Source organism: Podarcis raffonei, chromosome 8 (assembly GCF_027172205.1).
Source record: "Podarcis raffonei isolate rPodRaf1 chromosome 8, rPodRaf1.pri, whole genome shotgun sequence".
Classification (NCBI taxonomy): Eukaryota; Metazoa; Chordata; class Lepidosauria; order Squamata; family Lacertidae; genus Podarcis; species Podarcis raffonei.
Window position 1 is genome coordinate 48,985,323 of NC_070609.1, and position 17,075 is coordinate 49,002,397.

At 50.1% G+C, this 17,075-nt stretch overlaps 1 protein-coding gene across 3 annotated transcripts; it reads right to left on the reverse strand.

Moving 5' to 3' along the window:
- Window positions 1-856: 856 nt before the first annotated feature.
- Window positions 857-15,263, reverse strand: LOC128419334 (AFG3-like protein 1). 3 transcript variants are annotated; one of them, XM_053399882.1, is made up of 17 exons: window positions 15,117-15,263; window positions 14,154-14,220; window positions 13,629-13,688; window positions 13,138-13,253; window positions 12,843-12,992; window positions 12,387-12,455; window positions 12,024-12,148; window positions 11,657-11,927; window positions 11,197-11,334; window positions 10,628-10,781; window positions 9,819-9,926; window positions 9,040-9,165; window positions 7,901-8,011; window positions 6,138-6,253; window positions 4,471-4,671; window positions 3,308-3,502; window positions 857-2,611 (listed from the first exon to the last, which is right to left on the reverse strand). In XM_053399882.1, exons 1-17 carry the CDS (start codon window positions 15,246-15,248, stop codon window positions 2,405-2,407), a joined length of 2,346 nt encoding a protein of 781 aa, XP_053255857.1. In that variant the 5' UTR covers window positions 15,249-15,263; the 3' UTR covers window positions 857-2,404. The 3 variants fall into 3 exon arrangements, with proteins under 3 accessions (XP_053255857.1, XP_053255859.1, XP_053255858.1); XM_053399884.1 differs by lacking the exon at window positions 15,117-15,263 and adding an exon at window positions 14,753-14,870; XM_053399883.1 differs by lacking the exon at window positions 11,197-11,334.
- Window positions 15,264-17,075: the final 1,812 nt, after the last annotated feature.

Sequence of the window (17,075 nt, forward strand, 5' to 3'; positions counted from 1 at the left end):
TTGTGCCCAACCTGATTTGTTCCCCCTCATCAGTGGCTTTATCACAATCTGCTAATCCTGCCCGCCTCCTTCAGCCTCCATATACTTCCCATTTTACCTGAGATATATATTCAGTAGCGTCCACACTTACACATCACACCACTGCTATCTGTAATGTTCTTGGTACTTTATCTATTGCTCCTTGTTGCCCTCCCTGCCGATCTGCTTACCAAGGCTTGCACATCTGCCTTTGTTTACAAAAGATACACATTTCCCTCTTTAGAAACCTGGTTGTCTTTTGGGGGCTGGCTTTAGCGTTTCATTTTTAAATTAGGTTATGCTTGCACACACTTCAGCAGCACACTGTCTCTCCTTCTATACAGGGCTAAATTTATGGGATGTGCGCAAAAAGCTGAAGAGGAGAGAAGGGGAAACCTACTGAACTGAGTGCAAGCCAAGAGGTGTCTCAGAGGTGCCCACAATCCATATGACCTCTGCTCAAGACCCTGGAGAGGTGCAACAGTCAGGGGAGGCCGGCCTTCCCCAACCTGGTCCTCTTCAGATGCTCTGAGCTGTTTTATTTATAAGATTTGTGGCCTGCTGTTCAACCCTAAGGTCCCAGGTCAGGTTTTAACAACAGAAAAGACTATAAAAACAGACAAAACCATTACAATTACTACAGCCCCCATCAGCCCCTGTTCTGAAACATCTGGTGGGAAAGGCTGGGGTATGCAGCATTACTGGGCAAGAAGGACACATAAGTGTGACCTATACCTATATGGTAGATGTGGGGCACCTTTCATGTGAAAATGTGACTCCCTGCAAAGGATCTCAAGGACAGGGAAAGAAAAAAGCAACTCATCATGCAGAAGACGGCTCCTATGCTGGACTCCTGGAAGAAGGTGGTGCCCAAACTTATTTTGGTCTTTGAATGTAGCAAATATGACTTTCAGTAAAGCCAGCAGTTTTGCTGAGCTAGTCAGCGTTGTTTCTGCTGAGTCACTTTTTCAGAAGCTGGTCGGTCAAATGCTTTGGAACGGCCAGCATTCAAGTGAGTAAACAGCAGAAGCAGCTAGCAGTGGGGGTGGAGTGGAGGCGGGGGGGGGGCAAGGCCGACACACAGGTTTTACATGGGAGGCTTTGCCAACGTGAGGCAGGGGGTTCAGGACGACTTCTGCCCAGTGGGCAATACATGGGCAAATGCCAGGTTGATTTGGTTCCAAAGGCAGCAGCTACAAGAGAGTTGGCACAACACACCCAAATCAAAACCCTCACAGGTACGGATTCTAAGCCTTTTGGCAACTGAGCACAAGGTGCCAAGAAAGGAGTGCTGGAAGGGGTGTGTGAGTTGGGCTGCATATCCTCCTGCCCTGACTGCTCCAACATTGATCTAGGAGATAGAGCCCCGAAGCCACTAAGATGTCTTGCATGGAAGCCCACTGGTTGCCCACCATAGGTGACATTTCCAAGGCAAAAGCAGCAGGAAATAAAGGGCCCAAAGGGGCCCTGAGCTGCTTCTTTGCAGGGACTCGGGTGAGACTGAAGTATAAACTGCCTAAACAACCAGGAGGGAGTTCCTGCACTGCTGCCCTCAAGACAAAGCTGCCTCTGCAGAGAAGGCATTTGGTGGTGAGAAACAACAGGCACTGTGTAAAGGAGGTTGCTCCGCAGGCAATGGGAAAGCAGTTGATGTTGCACACAGGACAGCCATGGTCTGGAGTGGCCCTATTGGATTTGCTTGGGGCTCCTGCCCCCTGGATCCTCTGGGGCCCCTTTTGTCAACAGAGCTAGAAGCTAAGGATTCAAGTAGCACCATTTAAACTAGCACCATGTTCCTATTCAGACCTATTCACTTCAACCCTTAGATAAGTCCACGGGGTTCTCAAGGTTCACAGAAATTCTTCTGCATGGACTTCTGCTGTTCACTCTTGCCCATTTGCAAGGCAGGCTGGCAGGGGAGGGGAAGGGAAGGGAAAGCAGGGGGGAAGCTGGAGTGAAGGCACTGAGCATAATAAGGCAGCCCTTGGTCCCTTGAGCAGAGCAGTCTCCTGGAAAGGATACTCCTCGCCTGCTCTTACCTTCCCAGACTGCTGGGTCTGTGTGCGTCAGGTGGTCAATGAGCTTACTGGAGGCACAGAGGCTGTTTGTGGCACCTGCTTTTCTCTGCTCCAAGCAACCATCCCAGTTCATGTCCTTCGTTGGAGGGGGAGAACTGAAGAAAGGTTGCTTGCTGCAGACAGTGGTCCTTGAACATTGTTGCTGGTCCTTTGGTGGAAGGGGAGCCTGACAGTGTCCCATGATTCCATGGCAAAGTGAGGCTCAGCTGGTCTCTCGGCAATGCTGCCCCCAGCCAAAGAAACAGGCCTTGGTGCTTGCCCAATGGACAATGTGCCATGCATTTCTTTTCAGGCTGGCCCTGCTTTCCCTAAGAGGCCTTCTCCTGGGCTGTCTCCTCCTCCTGCTCGAGATTCCAGTTCTTCAAGCCCTTGGGGAGGGAGGTGTCTTCTTCCAAGCTCCCGGTCCCCTCAACAAACTCCTCATAGGTGGATTTCTCTGCAAAGGGTCTGGGCCCCAACAGCTCCACCATGTCTGCCTTCTCCAGGACTTCCTTCTCTAGGAGACGCTTTCCTACCTGCAAGGGTCAAAATAAAAAGTAAACAGGTCACTGGACTCCTCTGGAGCTACCAGCCATGTGACCAACAACACCTGATGTAGGCATTGTGGGAAATTAAGATGGTACAGCTACCTGGAGTGCCATGGCAGAATCTTTTATGAGGAACAACGTGTCAGTAGTAAGACCTGCTGGGCACTGGGAGTCCTGCAGGTGCTCAAGGAGGCTGGCTGCTAATGCCAGCCCAGCAGATCAGCAACTTCTGCTATTTTTCTTAGGACAATGGGTGGTAGTCAACTAAGTTTTAGTCATGAGTAGACCCACCAAAACTAATAGCCCTAACATAGTCATGTTCATTAATTCCAATGGGTCGATCTGTGTAGAACTTAGCTGAATATCACCCAATGAATATATGGCTATGGAGAGCAAGCAACACTACAGAAGCCCATTAAGAAACAAAATGCTAATTAAGGAGAGAAGCTACAACTCTCATTGTGCATTCCTTCCTGCAGCAAAATTAAACTGTTCCCCTCAAGAGTAGTATCCATGTCCTTCATTGCTTCTAATGGTCCCCGCTGTGCTGCCCCCATTTAACCTGCAATTGTGTCCCATTTCAACGTCTTTGAAATAGGGGTGGCACGTGGGCTGTGTGCTGCAAGCAGACCCAATTTCAAGTGCAGGACAAGTCAGCAGGGAGCTTCTGCCCTGGCTCCGTACCTTCTCCACATGGTCACGGCACTGAGTCAGCAGCTCCAGGGTCTTCTCATAGGCCGTGTTGATCAAGGCACGCACCTCTTCGTCAATCAGCTCAGCGGTGGCTTCGCTGTAAGGCTTCTCGGGCATCAGATCACCCTGCCGCGGAAGGTCAAAGGAGACCTGACCCAGCTTGTCACTCATGCCAAACTGCACCACCTGGAAAGAGAGCAACACTCCTGAGCCAGCAGCAGGACCGGGGGCAGCGGGGGCGGGGAGTGGCAGAGACAATGGGGTGCCGGGTTATTTCTCTTGCCCCAGGACATCCATCTTGAGCTGCCCCAATTTCCCAAGAGTTTCACTGGACGCTGCACCCACATTCCCAGGTCGTGGGAGACAGAAACTTGCTTTCTGCAAAATTAGAAAGGTCCAGAGTGAAGCAGAGGACAGACAAGGCAGCTGGCACCAGCCTGGGTGCATGCAAAGCTGTGAACACAGAGTCAGATCCCTGGATCCTACAAGTTGGTGGGGAAAGGCAGGGCACAAATTTAACAGGTGATAAACCTCCCCCCCCCCCCCTGCTCTGACCAGAAGACTGACTCTCTGACATTTCTTTCCCTCTCATCCTTTCCTGTCCAAGTCTGCCCTTGAGAGGATTAGAGAGATTCCTGGCGGATAAAAATAAGGCTACCAGCCAAGATGGCTATGTTCCACTTTGACTATTGGAGGCAGTATTCCTCTGAATACCAGTTGCTAGGAATCATAAGTGAGGTAAGTGCTATTGCACTCAGGTCCTCCTTGCAAAGCTCACAGAGACATCTGGTTGGCCACTGCGAGAACAAAATGCTAGACCAGGTGGGTCTCCACTGGCTCCTTCAGCAGGACTCTTTCTAAGTCACATGTGGATGTGTGTGTGTGCACGTGTGCATGAGCATAGAGCTCTTCCTTGCACATGTGTGTGACTGAGATGGGGAGCAGGTAAGCAGTTCCAGTGCCTTTGCAAAAAAACTAACCTCTGTTTCTGAAGTAAGAAGTCAACACTTTGAATGAGCTTTCCACTTATCATCTACCCTTGGCTTCTAAACAGGGCATCTCTAACAAAGCTGCTGCATCAGATAAAGGGCTCTCATTACGTCCTCACACCCAGGGCACCCAGCAGCACAGGGCATGTCTTGATGGGGCATTACCTGGGCATAGGCACTCTGCGTCACCTTCCGGAGGTCATCCTGGGCACCGGTTGTGATGCGGCCAAAGAAGAGCTGCTCGGCAACGCGCCCCCCCAGCATCATGCACATGCGGTCGAAGAGCTGCTCCCGGGTGTAGAGAAACTGCTCCTGGGGCAGGTACTGCGCATAGCCCAGGCCCTTGCCCCGGGGAATGATGGAGACCTGCCAGGAACATGCAGAGCCAAGGTCAGCAAGGCAGAGCCCAGTCCAGCTTGGAGTCAACAGGAAAGTGGACCCGCAGGGAGCGGAAGACACTCACTCACCTCCCCACAACCCATGCAGAGTCAGTTAGACATTTACTGCATCACCCAAAGGTTGCTGCAGTTCCCTTGAAGGGCAAAGATTTACATGCAGGGGAAAAAAAATTCTATTGAAGGGACCTAAATTACATAGAGTGATTTCCAAAACAAGGAACGCCAATTGCTCTCATCAGCTATCATTTGCAAGTACAGCAGTCTGTTACACACACAACTATTTCTGGAAGGAGAGAGCAATTCGCCCCTGCTGGGAATGGCAAAGGGAGGGTCTGACTCAGCTGGGCACTTTGGGCGGGGGGGGGGATCTCTGTTTTGGGTCCAACCCAGCTGTAATAAGTTGCTTTATACCGAGTCAGACCATGGGTCCATCTAGCTCAGTATTGCCTACACTAACAGGCAGCCCTTTCCCTGTATGCTCCCTTGCTGCTATCCTGCTCCAAATCAGCACTGCCATATAGGAGGATTTTTCTACACCATCCTTCCTTTTTTTGCCTCTGGACTCGGCCCCTGATCCAGCAACAATGCAAGTGAAGTCAAGGACCTATCCTGCATTATGTCGCTCCTAGCTTAACAGGAGCATTCTGGGGTGCTATCCTGCAAGGAACACCCAGATCCTGTTTCCTCATTCAGAGTAGTTCAGATCTGCCAGGAGGCACTTAGCATGTGGAGCCAGAACCAGGGAGGCTCAAGGGGACGGCAGACCCTCTAGGTTAGCGGGATGAGGCCATGAAAAAGTGACCTCAACATCAGTCACAACTGACCCTGGTCTGGAAGCACCTCTGTGCCAAGCAGCCCATCTCACTATCACCTGAGGAAGTCACACTGTCACTCTCTTGGTAAGAGGACTCCCACCAGAAGCCCCCGTCTCTCCTATTCCATTGGAGCCTACAGGCAAGGCCCCTTTAAGGAACGGAGGCTGCTCCCAGCAGAGGCATAGCTAGCCGCCTGGACTGTGCTGAAGCCCTGCTCAGGCCTCCGACCAGGACGGTTTGCAGCTGAAGCAATAATGTAGCTTGCTTGTATGAATCTCCAGCTTGTATGAATCTCCCAGTGCTACTTGGGACTTTACCTTTCCAGGTGCTGGACTTTGCCTTGCTTTGCTTAACCAAAAAGCGGACTTCGCCTAAATTTGCTTGGCTTGCTGGAACCTGAACTCTTGCCTGGAACCTCATTCTGGGGCTGGAACCTCATCTGACTGAGACCACCACCTGGGACAGAACAACCCTGTTGAGTCTTCTGAACCAAATGGGGACCTTCACTGAGCTACCTGGCCCTTCGGGAAAAGAACTGGAGCTCAGCTGGCTTTACCCGCTCCATAACCTGCTTTGTGTTTATGTTAGGAGAGCTTCCGCTGGCTGTGGGGAGACGCACCTTGAGCAAAGGGTCGGCGTGCTTTAAGAACCAGCCCACCACAGCGTGCCCAGCTTCATGGTAAGCCACTACGGTCTTCTCATTTGGCTGCAGGACCTGGGTCTTCTTCTCAAGCCCTGGAGAAAGAGGGAAGCAGGAGGGTGGGGGAGAAGAAGGAAAGTGCAGTGTTTGTCGAAAGCACACACTCCCAGCAGATACCAACCCACTAGAGAATCCACACAAAACCTGCAGTTCATGATGGAAAATACGAGAGCTCTAATTGCAAGCTGTTAATGCCAAATTCTTGCCTCCACAGAGAAGATCAAAGACTCGCTTCTTTAGCTCTGATATAGGAAACATTCTGCAACCAGAAGCTGTAAGGCAATATGGTCAGCTGGTTCACCCACAAGAGGCAGAGCAAAGCTCCAACTGTAGCACAGAAGCCACTAAGCCTCCGCTTCCCTTAGGGAAGCTTTCTCCCTGTCCTGCTTCTCAATTTCCTTTCACTAACAGTTTCCACAGCAAAGTATCTGCAACTGCAGAGGACTGCTCAAGGCCGGGTCCCTCTGGGGACCACTTCTCTTTGGGTTGTTAAATTACTGGGGAACTGCAAATGCTTCTTCTCCACCCACACAAAACTCAGCAGGGCTCTGTTCAGCTCTGCTCTTCTCAGGAGCAAAAGGCAGTAGCTGAGGCTCCTGTTGCAGAGGCACATAAACCCAAGAACAGGAGTCGGCAAACTAAGGTCTGCAGGCCAGATCAGGCCCAATTGCCTTCAGAATCCAGCTTGCGGACTGTCCATGGGTATTCTGTTCATTCGGGCTGCGCCATTTCTCCCCGTCCCATTGCATTCCCCATGCCGCAGCAGCGCCTCCTCCCTCCCTCCTCCTGGCTTCTCCCTGCCCTGCCTAGAGGAGGAAGGGGGCTGGGCTGAGCTGGCTGAGCGCCATTTTAAGCAGCCCCTCTCTGGAGCCAGCCCTTTCGTGCCGCTCATCTTCCCTCCGATGCCACTGCCGCCGCCCTGGTGCTCCTGTGGGCCAGAGAGCGGAGCAGACAAGCTCACTCTGCCTACCCACGAGAAGCAGCAGCAGCAGTGGTGGCAGCAGCCCCTGGGAAGGTGAGTGCAGCAGCTGGGGCTGGGGCTTGGGGCGGAGGACTAATTGCCCCCCTCGCCTCTTATTCCAGCCCCCCCCCCGGTGCTGCTTCTCCGGCCTGCCACAAGGTCTGAGGGACAGTGGACCGGCCCACGTCTAAAAAAATTTGCCGACCCCTGCCTAAGAAGAATGTTTGGAAATCACTTCTGCAAGATGTGATGACAGCCGCCAGCTGAGATGACATCAAGAGGAGGATAGGCAAGTACTTGGAGGTCTAGAGATGGCCATAGGTCACTGGGAAGTTGGGTCAGGCCAAAGGGGCATCTAATTCAGCACCCCATTCCCCACAGTGACCAGACAGGCCTGGGAAGCCTAAAAAGCAATGTGTGAAAGGCCTGGGAAAAACAGAAGAGGCCACGTTCAGTGGCATATCCACCAGTAAATCAGCAGGAAGCTGCCAGTGCAATCGCACCCTGACTTGCCCCATTGAAACTGGCAAGATTTGCTTGGAAATAAATGCTCAGGATCTGACAGCCTGCCAAGACATCTCCTTATCAGGCCACAAGCCCAACTAAACCAGCATCCTGCTTCCCACGGCAGCAGAAGTCTACAGGAACAGCTTTCCCTGTGCTCCTGTTCCCCAGCAACTGGTACTCAGAGCTGGCATGGTGAGCAGTCAGGGACCCTCACCCCCAATGACTCTCTCAATGGCCTGTTCAAAGTGCTTCTCGTTCACAGTGGGACTGGCGTGTCGTGCGGCAATGAGGGCAGCCTCATTGCAAACGTTGGAGATATCGGCACCTGGAAAAAGAGACAGAGAGAGATAGAGAGAGAAAGAAAGGGAGAGAGAGGGAGAGGGAGAGAGATGTTAGTGCAACAGCTGAAGGAAAAGGGAACTTGGCGTCTTCAGCAACCTTCTGTTTGGCAGAGCTTTAAGAAGGTCTGAAAGCTCCTTCAAGCACCTTCAGAGCTGGCAAGACATTTATTTATTTATTATTATTCTATTTCCTATATTTACATGCCACCTTCAAGAAGCTCAAGGTGGTGTATATGGCTTTCCCCTTCCCATTATGTTCTCACAACAGCCCTTTGAGGGGTGAGGCGGTGGCTGGCCCAATGTCATCCAGTGAGATTCCTGGCTGAGTGGGGGATATGATCCCTGGTCTCTCAGGTTCTAGCCTGACATTAGATAACAATTATACCACACTGGCTCTCATGAGAACAAATCATGAAAGGCAGGGGAAGGAACATCTCCTTCCTTGGCATTCCTAAGCCAGCGTGGCAGGGCAATGCCCTTTTCTGTTTCAACTCAAGGTGGGGTGGGAGTGTCCATATCCCTGTGCCTTTTTCTTTCTCACTGAAGCTTGTTGCCGCAGACTCTGCAAGCTCTTTTCCAAAGCAGATGTGCTCCTCCACAGCTGCCAGAGACTCTCCTGTGGGGAAGGACCATTCCCCTCAGGCTACCCAGTTCCACTTAGACCCTAGGCCAAGCAGCAGGGTGGGGCAGGAAGGCTCCTCTGAGAAGATGACAGAGGCCCACAAAGTAACAAATAGCACCTGACTGTGTCAGAACTGGGGCTCCTGCTGCTGCCTTTCTGTTGCAATCTCTGCTTCCAAAGAAACAACACAGCCAAATGACTGAAACAAGGAAGCCATGCCAAGCCCCACAACAGCCTTTGCCGTGTGCTGGGCTTATGGGAGTTATAGTCCAAAACATCTGGAGGGCGCGAGGTTGGTGAAGGCTGCCCTACAGGTTCCCGCTCAGGTGCCCCCTCTGACCAATAACACTCCTGCTCCATCCACATGCTGGCATTCTGTCCACATCTCACCTGTGAATCCTGGGGTCCGGGCTGCCATCTTCCGAGCCAGAGTATCTCTGCTGATATCTGCATCCAGTTTGAGAGGCCGGAGGTGGACTTTGAAGATGGACGCTCTGCCTTTGATGTCCGGTGGGCCTGGTTGGGGAAAGAGAGTTAAAAGACACAGTCCTCAGAAATGAGGAGTTGAAAGAGGCCAGTCATGCTCCACAATAATTATTTAATAATAAATTTATATGCTGCCCATCTGAATGGGTTGCCCCAGCTACTCTGGGCAGTTCCCAACAAAATATTAAAAACACAATAAAACATCAACCATTAAAAACTTTCCTGAACAGGGGAGCCTGCAGATGTCATCTAAAAGTCAAATAATTTTGATCAGTTGACAATTCCACCTTCTTGAGAGATTGCCGCTTCAATACCCCAGGAAACCTCCAAAATATCTCATAAGGATCAGAATGAGAGAGAAAAGCAAAGGGCAGAAGGAAATCCCCCTCTGCTCCTTGGAGCCTCTTCCAAGCAGGTCACGTCAGGTCATGAAAAGTCAAGGCAAGTCTCTCTGAAGCTCATCAAGACTCTGGGTACCTCCCAGTAGGTCCTGCTCACTGAGCAACAGGAGGATGTTGTTTCATTGAAGAGCTGGGGCTATCTGAGGCAGAGATATGCAACCCTTTTCAAACCATGGGTTACATTCCCTTCTGAGCAACCTTCCAGGGACAACCTTCCAGTGGCGGGCAGGGAGACCGGCAAAAGTGGTGAGCACAACTAAGACTAGACATGGCATCTGTTACCAATATAAATCTGCCGATCAAAGCGTCCAGGTCTCGTCAGCGCCGGGTCCAAGACATCAGGTCGGTTTGTGCCTGCAAGCACTACGACATTTGTGCTGCTGTTGAACCCTGCACAGGAAATGAGAGAAGATCAGCTCCGGGGGTGGGGTGGGGGTGGAATGCCTCTTGCAATTTTGTGCACAGAACACATTCCCCAAACATCTTCCAAGCCTTCTAGTGGAAGGGAGCGGAGCTAACGTATTCGGATTGAAATACAGTGCTTTGCAAGAAAATTCAGAATGTAACCTTCTGTAGAGTTATGAAACTAGGTCACTAGCTAAGCCCACCAGAATGGTTTAAAAGTAAACTAAAAAGACCCAGTTTAGAACCCATTTTAATGCCCCTTCCATTCTGCTAACACAAACTCTCCCTTATCCCCAGCCATGCAATAATTGTACACGTTAAAGCAGCCTTGTCCCTGGGCTTGTGCCCTCCGGGTGCTCTCATCACCATTAACCACTGGATGGGGAAAGTGTGTGTTCAGAGTCCAGCCACATTTGGTTGGGGCACCAGGTTGAGGGGAGGGCTGTCTATGAGCGATGCTCTCACTTGATCTTAAAGATGGTGATGGGGCAAAAGGAGCAGGGGGCACAGCTGGGAACAGCCAAGCTATCCCAGGCAGGAACCATGTTAAAGGTCTGGAAACATTAACACAGAAGCCTCTGTTAATGCTAAGAAACAGGGGTGAGAACTTCAGATTGCTTGTTTCTCCAGGGAGACAAGAGCATGCCAGCTCCTTCCCTTCTCAAGATGCCTCTGTTCCAGCTCACCATCCATCTCTACCAGCAGCTGGTTGAGTGTGTTCTCTTGCTCGCTCTGGCCCCCGAAGTTCCTGTGGCCCCGCTTCCTCCCGACGGCATCAATCTCATCAATGAAGAGGATGCAAGGGGCATTCTTCCGTGCCAAGGCAAACATATCCCGAACCTGAAACAAAGATGTTTCCCCAGAGTTGATCCACCCACTGGGAAGAAAGCAGTCTGGTTTGGTGAGCAGCTGAGGCAGGGTGCTAATGATGGGACTCAAGGTGGGAGAATCCCGCCCCTTTTGGAGGAGAAAGGGCAGGCTCAGCTGAGCATCTGAGGGAGATATGCAAGCAGGCGCAAGAAACAAGAGACTCCCCTGCTCAGGCACCAACCCAAACACTGAGCATCTGTTTGGAGCATCAAATGGGCAAAGCTGAAGCCTGGATGCTCATGTCACTTGCCAAAGTCTCCTAGACTCCTTTCTATTATCTCCCAGGAGGTATAGTTACAAGATGAGTTCCTGATTTTGGATAACCACCCTTTCTGTTTAAGAAGCTTGCCAATGCAGAACGTTTTGCGAGGTTCCCCAATCTCACCCTTGCAGGCCCAACTCCGACAAACATTTCCAGGAACTCAGAGCCGTTCACAGTGATGAAAGGGACGTTGGCTTCTCCCGCAGTAGCTTTGGCCAAGAGGGTTTTGCCTGTGCCCGGGGGCCCCGTGAGCATCGCTCCCTGCAAGAGACAAGAGGCTGGCCAACACGAGGGAAGGTGGGGCAGCAATACGGCCCAATGACATGCAGTCCCTCCCTTAACTAGTCAGCCAACACACATCAGCAGCACCTCAAAGCCTGGAATGGCACAACATTGCTGGGACTCAGAGGTCCCTCGATTCAGGAAGATTCACTTACAACCCTCCAAGCTAACACTATTGATGGGCTTCATTTATGGTGGTCTTGGACAGCCAACTGCTGCCTTCACCTCTCCTCCAAAAGCACTGGCCATTTGGACTTGTCTGTGTAACCTGATGAATTAGCTACAAATCAAAAGTGGGCACCTTTGGAATCTTGGCCCCAAGATCTTGGTACTGCTTTGGATTCTTCAGGAAATTCACAAACTCCATGATCTCCAGCTTGGCCTCTTCGCAGCCGGCGACATCCTTGAACTGCACTTCAATGTTGTCCTTCAGGACTTTTGCTGTCGTCTCTGCAACACTAAAGATCCCTCCTCCTCGCCCTCCGCGCCCACTTCCCATTGGTCCACGTCTCAGAGTGAACAGCAGGAAGCCCAACAGCAGAAGGCTAGGCACCATGCTCAGGAGAAAGGAGCTGGAAGAGGAGAAGGTCAGAAGGCCCGTGAGCTACAGCAGGTGGCACCTGGGCAGTTTTAGCACAGCTGCTTCTGATCTGGGGCCTGTCACTCACCCATCACTCTCGGTGCTGTAGACCACAGACACTTGTTGGGCGCTGCTGATCCCCAGCTCCAGCTGAGCAGCCTCTAGGTTTCGTTCAAAGGTATCCACACTGCCAATATTGAACCAGATGTGCTTCTGTGGCAACCAAGGACAGGTGTTGATTTTTCATGCCCCCTGGCATACGCAGAGCCTTCTCTTGCTTCAGGTGTGAAAGGGACCTCTATGGACCCAACCCCCTTGCCACCAGACTGCTGTGCCTTACACACACACACAGCTTTAATTCCAAAGGTCTAACCGTGGCAGACTGGAGCAGTGATTGTGGGCATCCCCTGTCTTTCTCCAGCTCATCCCTCTGTCCCCTGGAATTATTTACCTCTGAGGTGGCGCCAGGGATTGGGAACACCCGGACAAACTGCTTGTTCACCACTTCCAGTCGATCCACCTTAAGGGGAAGGAAGGAAGGAAGGAAGGAAGGAAGGAAGGAAGGAAGGAAGGAGAGGTCACATCTACACCATATATCTTTTTTGGGGGGGAGGGGGGAGAGCTGTGACTGTTAAAGTGGTATAAGAGTGCTTTAAATCTATGGTGTGGACAGGGCCAGAAAGAGTGAGAGTGAATCTTTCTGGGTGCAGCTTCACTTGAGTACAAAATGGTATGTTGGGGCCACAGAGAACTCCTAGCAAAGGGCAATCACCCCCTATTCACTCTCCTGCTCCTAATGCATCCTCCAGGTGCCTACACTTTACTGCTAGAATAGAATAGGGAAGAATACATACATGAGCTGCCCTCCGCCCCCAGCAAGTGGATGGCCTGCCACATATTGCCTCACCAGTCCTTTGGCCAGGTAGTAATGCACAAAGTGCTTCCAGCTGATTTCTCTGCCTGGATCTCGGTAGTAGAGGTAGAAGAACCCTGTGAGGATGCCAGCTCCCATGACAATCAGGTACCGGGAGTCCTTATTATCCCAAGGGAACTCTCCCTGGGGGCAAAAAGTAGGTAATTAATATGGCTGCTATCATTGTGTCATTTTTCTTTTCTGCTTTAGCCATCCCCGATTCCAGCAGCTTTAGGTGGCTAATAGGACATTTCAGTGACATAAATGCACAGAGAAAATGGTCACATACCTTCTGCATGTGATTCCACCACCCCAAATCCTCATCTTTCCGTCCTCTCTTGCCTTCTCCACCACTGCTTCCCCAGGTATTTTTGGGAAGACTGGGATTTTTGGAGCCAATAGACTCTAGGAAGAAGAGAAAAAATAGAAATGCTTATACGTTAGGCTTTAAAAGGCTCCTGGCTGCATTGTAGAGGGGGAGCAGAACAGGTTGGGGAGAGTTATGAGATATGGACCAATTTTCGGAATGGGAGGCATTCAACAACTTTAGGGAAGTAAATGAGGGGGAAGAACACAGGAACAAAGGAAGCTGCCTTGTACTGAGTCAGACCACTGAAGGTCCATCTCACGATTGTTTGCTCCACTAGACAGTGGCACTCTGGTTTTGTGCAGAGAGCGTCTCCCGTCCTACATGGAGAATAAAGCCAGGAATAAAACCTGGGACTTTCTGCATGAAGAGCAGATGCTCTATCACTGAGCCATGGAAAAGAAGGTGCTTACCTTTATTATCAGGGGCTGCCTCTGTTGGACCCTGTCTCTTTTCATTTTTCTTCTCAAAGCCTGCAGGACAAAAACAGATCTCACTGTTGACAGCTTCCGTCTTGTTCTTTCCAGCCTCTATATTACACAACAAGGTCCCCACCGCTGCCACAATGCTCTACTTCCCTAACGCTGAAATGACCAAAAGTGCCTCAATATCAACCTTCTATGCCCACACAATACACTTTAAGCTTGATAGGAGGCTGGTAAGTCAGTAAGTATAAACCTGCCTGAAGAAAAGCTTCAGTGATGACGGCTGAGGCTGTCTATCATGATCAACAGCAGGCTTCAAGGGCACCACCAAATGTTTTTGCCAGCCTTGCTGCCTGAGATTATTTTAAAGGGATGTACCAGAAATGGAAGTTGGGACCTATTGTATGCAAATAATGTGCTCTACAATTAAGCAGAAAAAAATCTCATGATGTTCTTCTTCTCAACAGGGCCACAAACAAGAAGCGCCAGCCCTTTTCTGCTGGAGTCACATACCTTCAGGCTTGGAGCACAGCCAGTGATGGAATGACATGCCACATCCTGGATGGACTCTCTCACACCACTGAAAAGAGCAAAGGGCGGCATTGGTTTCCTGAGGGCCAGCAAGGGTCCCTCCCCCTTTCTTTTGAGCAAGGTCAAAGGTACAAATATGCAACACAGTGGCCAGAAAGGCCTCAAAACCAAGTATCCATAAAGCTCTGTGTGCAGAATAGTTAGTGCCCCAGGAGTTCTAAAACCAGAAACTGAAAACTAGCATTATCCCAGGAAAAGAACCTATCACGGCCCATGGGAGGGTCAGTTTAATACCCTTCTCTGTCAGTGTGCAGCCTAGGGTGAAGCTGAGAGTGGCTTGTGCTAGTCCTATAGGAAAGGCTTTGTGCCATGATCCCCATGGTTCAGGGGCATTAAAGGATAATTATTCCCATGTCGAAGAAGGAAGACAGCTACGGTTGAGATAGGGGCATGTCTTAACAGGCATAAGATATTCTCCTTGCTATGTGGCCTGCTATTGCTGAGCAGTGGGGAGCTCAGCAAGGGCGCGTGGTCCATACTTAAACATCGGCATATTGCGCACGCAGAAGCGCACGGCTAACCTCGGGATCCTGTGCGCTCAGAAATCAACCCTACTTCGCTGAGCAGCTTTACAGCAACCCTGCAGTGTAGCCCACTGACTGCTATCCAAAACAGTTGCACACATCTCTAGCCAATCCGCAACTCTAATGTCACTATACAAATCACGCTTCTCCTTCTCTGCCAATCCAGAGCCCGGGTTACATGAGGCGCGTTCTGACCACGCCCACTGAATATGGCCTATACCTGTCATGGAAGCGCTGGCGCGCGAAGATGACATAACCAGCGACCACCATTCCTAACTGAGACCATTCTGGGGAACAGAGGGAGGGCGCCGTTGTATTTACGACAGTGCAACACACAAAACAGCACCCGCCTTTTCCTCACCTGCCGGACCGGTACCAACTTCGCAGGTCCGCGGCTGTGGCCTCTCCACAAGGCGGCCAAAGGGGGCGATAAAACCGCCGCCGCCAGCCGATGAGCCATTATTGTCCTATCACTCAGGCTCCCTAAGCGCATGCGCTTTTTGTTTATTTTACGGGCTTGCACTGCGCAGGCGCTATACTCGTTTCTCACTACCGTATAGGAGGTATGTGAACCAACTTGTGTAACCAGGAAAACAGGCTGCAGCACCCTGATGTGGCGACATGTAGTTCCGGGATTGAATTTGGCCGCGTATCCCAGAAAATGTTGTCAGAGCCCAGCGGATGAAAGGCGAAATAATGGCTTTAGTACACGTGAAATGCAAATTACTTGAGGCATTTTACTGGGGTGAGGAGTACATCTCTCCACCCCAAATCTATTTATGCAGATGTGGATTCAGGTAGGTATCCGTGCTGGTCTGATGCAGTAGAAATATATATTAAAAATATTTAAAAATGTCCAGTAGCACCTTAGAGACCAACTAAGTTTGTTCTTGGTATGAGCTTTCGTGTGCATGCACACTTCTTCAGATACCTGAAGATCTGAAGTGGCAACCTTTCTAATTATGACTACTCAGTATTCAGGGAAATTTACTCTGCAGCTATGCAGAGGCAGATTTTTTTCATTAATTCAAATGGTCCAGGGCCAGCCTTGAAACAGAAAAGATCCAAGGCATAACGAGCATTCCCTAACCATCAGCCCTTGCTCAGGAATCCCTCTGCTTGGCTTCTCAGTCCAGTATGTCTTTCCATCTTCTTTTTCCTGTATCAACTGGAGATACAGCAGCACCCACATTTTACCCTCACATTGTCAGCCAGAGATGGTACAACCCCCAGAATATGAGGGAGGTTGTGTCAAGAATGCTATGAACTAGGAATCCAGTACATAGGACTTTCTCAGAGATATATAGAATTAAGATCTTCTGCCTCGTGTTACAAAAGCTCTCACTGTTCACAATTCAGTGTGCTTTAATACTATAGAATCTGCTAGCACAAGATAGTAGCAATAGCCACCAACCAAGATGGCTTTGAAAGCAGATTAGACAAATTGATGGAGAATAAGGCTACCAGTGGCTACCAACAATTATGCCTGGGGGCTAGTCCAATACTGGAAGTGCTCAGCCTCTGAACACCAGTTGCTGGGGAGCACAAGTAGGGAGAGTGCTCTTGTGCTTATTTCCTGCTTGTGGGCTTTCAAGAAGCATGGAGTTAGTTACTGTGAGAAACTATATGATAGTCTAGATAGCCATTTTGTCAGTTGAGAGCAGGACTCTTTGGTTCTTACCTGGCTGCTAAATCTCATATGTACCTCGTCCCTTCTGCCCTAGTATGCCCAATAGGTTGTGGTAGGGCAAGGAAAACTTTTTTGGTAACACTGTGTTGTGGTATCAAGCCAAAGGGAGCAGGACTATTGTGGTACCTGCTTGGCTGAGCCTAGGATAATAGCAGCTTTGTGATGTTAAAATAACTCTGTTCAACCAGCTGATAGAAGTTGAAACCCATGTTTCCTCTTCCCACATCCCTCTACAATCCATCTGAACTTGCACATGCCTACTTACCAGCTATGGACTTACATTTATGAAACAACTATAACAAATCACTTGGAGCTTTCAGACCACTGAATAAAATCATGTTACAGTTAACACAATTTACAGGCTCAATTGCAAGTTACTGAGCTGCACACATACCAAAGATGAACCCGTTGTATTTGCAACTTCCTTGCACCTGAAGCTCCTTAGTTCAGATAGAGACAAAGGGGCTAAGGGCACCCCAAGAATGAAAAGCAGATAACTACCACATATGCATCACATTTTACAACATGGTCTCTGTTACTTGGACATGTGATCTCAAGTTAATTTATCTTAATAAGTAATAGCACTAGCTATCTGCCCTCACGTTATGTTTGGCCACAAACTGTCTTGAA